This window comes from Austrofundulus limnaeus, unplaced genomic scaffold (genome assembly GCF_001266775.1).
Source record: "Austrofundulus limnaeus strain Quisiro unplaced genomic scaffold, Austrofundulus_limnaeus-1.0 Scaffold2278, whole genome shotgun sequence".
Classification (NCBI taxonomy): Eukaryota; Metazoa; Chordata; class Actinopteri; order Cyprinodontiformes; family Rivulidae; genus Austrofundulus; species Austrofundulus limnaeus.
In genome coordinates, this window is record NW_013954680.1 from 14,251 (window position 1) to 17,186 (window position 2,936).

The 2,936-nt window shown below is 57.8% G+C and overlaps 1 protein-coding gene across 1 annotated transcript in view; it reads left to right on the plus strand.

Moving 5' to 3' along the window:
- Positions 1 to 1,059, plus strand: part of apc (APC regulator of WNT signaling pathway) — a gene marked incomplete at both ends in the record, with an annotated part of 6,891 nt that extends 5,832 nt beyond the window's left edge. Inside the window, 1 exon segment of the mRNA XM_014034751.1 lies at positions 568 to 1,059. Within this exon segment, the coding sequence (XP_013890205.1) occupies positions 568 to 1,059 (492 nt within the window).
- Between the last annotated feature and the right edge of the window lie 1,877 nt (positions 1,060 to 2,936).

Here is a 2,936-nt window from a genome sequence, read left to right on the forward strand (position 1 = left end):
CTCCCCTCCATCCCTCCATCCCTTTATCCCTCCATCCCTTTATCCCTCCATCCCTTTATCCCTCCATCCCTCCATCCCTTTATCCCTCCATCCCTTTATCCCTCCATCCCTTTATCCCTCCATCCCTTTATCCCTCCATCCCTCCGTCCCTTTATCCCTCCATCCTTCACTACTCTTCTCCAAAGTAGATCCTAGTGTGAGTAGATGATTGGAAAAGAGAAGAGGGCCGAGTCTAGAGCCCTGAGGTACTCCACATGTGAGGGGTGCTACAGAGGACTCAGCTCAAAGCTCCTCTCTGATGGACAGGATCTAAACCACAGTAGAGCAGAACCCTTAGAGCCCATTCAGTTCTCTAGGCAAGACACAAATAGATTATTACTGTTATTACCCAGAATGCCCTGCGTTACAGTCCACTTCCTGCTTTTGGAGCGGTCTCAGCTCCGCTTGGAGTTCACTGTAATCTGACCGCACCAGAGTCCACTTTACAGCCAGGTGTACAGCTGACACTTGATTTTAATCAAAGTTCTGTTCATGTTATTGTTTGACACACCTTATCTGTGCCCACAGGTGGATTTGAAGCCCCGCCCCCCTGCTGCCAGCGGCTACGCCCCCAAAGCGTTCCACGTGGAGGACACGCCGGTCTGCTTCTCGAGGAACTCGTCGCTCAGTTCGCTCAGCATCGACTCTGAGGATGACCTCCTGCAGGAGTGCATCAGCTCCGCCATGCCCAAGAAGAAGAAGAAAGTGTCCTCACTTCCTGTCCCCGCCTCCATCTCTGTGTCCAAAACAGATGAGGGCATTCTGGCTGAGGAGGAGCCTTCAGAAGCTCCTAGAAGCCCCGCCTCCCCCGACTCTGAGTCGTTTGATTGGAAGGCTATTCAAGAAGGTGCCAACTCAATCGTCAGCAGCCTGAACGCCGCCGCCGCCGCCGCCTCGTCGTTGTCCCGCCAGCCGTCGTCAGACTCTGACTCAGTTCTGTCTCTGAAGTCTGTGGGCTCGCCCTTCCACCTGCCCAGAGCCAATAAGAACCTGGAGGAGGGCGAGGAGGAAGAGGAGGACGGACCACAAACCAAGCGCGGCGCCAGGATCTTGAAGCCTGGTGAGCTCAGCACGCGGGAGGCCAAGAAGAAGGAGGAAGAGGAGGAGGAGGCGAAGGCTCTGAGAGGAGGGAAGAAGGTCTACAGGAGTCTGATCACAGGGAAGCCCCGAGTGGAGACGGCAGCCAGGGGGCGGAGCAAACCCAGAGCTGCAGCCGCCGCCAAGGCTCCAGGGAGCAGTGACGCTGCTGACAGAGGTGCTTCTTCTCGAGACTCCACCCCCTCCCGCTCCTCTGCCCCGGYCAATCAGAAAGCAGGAAGACTGTCCCAGCTGCCGCGTACATCGTCTCCAGGAAGTGCCTCGTCATCGTCTTCCTGTAGAGTCGCTGCACACAGCACGGCTTCAAAGAGCGCCAGCGGCATTCCAAGAAGTGAATCTGCTTCCAGGCTCAGCAGCTCCACTTCCTCCAGGAAGCAGAAGGCGGAGCCTGAGAAGCCGGCGCTCGTCCGCCAATCGACCTTTATCAAAGAAGCTCCCAGCCCCACCCTGAAGAGGAAGCTGGAGGAGTCTTCCTCAGCAGCAGCTCCAGAGTCACTGTCCAGCCCCGAAACTCTGCTGCCCCCCACAAACAGGAAACAGGAAGTCAACCGTTCACACTCTGAAAGCCCCTCCCGCTCACAGGAAGTGACCTCATCTCGCCTCAGTCGCACYGGCACCTGGAAACGGGAGAACGGCGGCGGTGCCGCGGGAGGAAGTGGAGGCAAACACTCCACATCTTTACCCCGTGTTGGCACGTGGAAGAGAACAGGAAGTTCCTCCTCGGTGCTGTCCGCCTCATCAGAGTCCAGCGAGAAGGGGCGGAGCGAGGAGGAGAGCGCCGCCAGGCCCAAGGGCACGTGGCGGAAGGCTAAGAGCAGCGCTGACTCAGCAAGTGCCAAACCAGAAGACGTGTGGGTCCGCCTGGAGGACTGTCCCGTCAACAACCCACGCTCTCCCTCCTCCTGCTCCGCCCGCTCGCCCACCACCAACGCCCCGCCCATCATAGACGGCTCCTCCTCCTCTTCGTCCTCTAACCTTAACTTGAGGCGGAGCTGTGAGAGCCTGGAAGATAAGGCCCCGCCTCCTGCAGCAGAGCGCCCGCAGCAGCAGCAGCAGCGAGCTCAGCAGCGCAGTGGTGCAGTGGCAGCGCGYGTCAGCCCCTTCAACTACACGCCCAGCCCCAGGAAGAGTAACGCTGATGTAAGCTCCGCCCCCACGCTGCCYGCCAGCAGCACATCCATCCCTCCCACCCGGCCTTCGCTCATCCCCACCCCCGTCACCAAGAAGCGCGAGCCGAAGGGTGGAGAGGACGGCGGCGACGAGCGCGGCTCCTACATCGTCACTTCTGTGTGAAACAGGAAGTGGACCTGACCTGCAGGAAGCCCCGCCCTTCACCTGCTYTGCTGCTCCACTAGCTCCTCCTACCAGGTTTACAGCAGACAATAAACAAACTAWATGATTTTGTACCACTAAACCGTCTGTAGAGCTTAGCTCCACCCCCTGCATGCCCCTCCCCCTTTATAATGATGACGATGATGAAGATAGCTGTAACTTATGTAAACGTTTGTTTGTTTTTTTAATAAAGTTTGACTCTGAACAAAACCAGATCCTGACCCCTCAGACCCCTGTAGACCAGATCCTGACCCCTCAGACCTCTGTAGACCAGATCCTGACCCCTCAGACCCCTGTAGACCAGATCCTGACCCCTCAGACCCCTGTAGACCAGATCCTGACCCCTCAGACCCCCTGTAGACCAGATCCTGACCCCTCAGACCCCCTGTAGACCAGATCCTGACCCCTCAGACCCCCTGTAGATCAGATTCTGACCCCTCAGACCCACCACAGATCAGATTCTGACC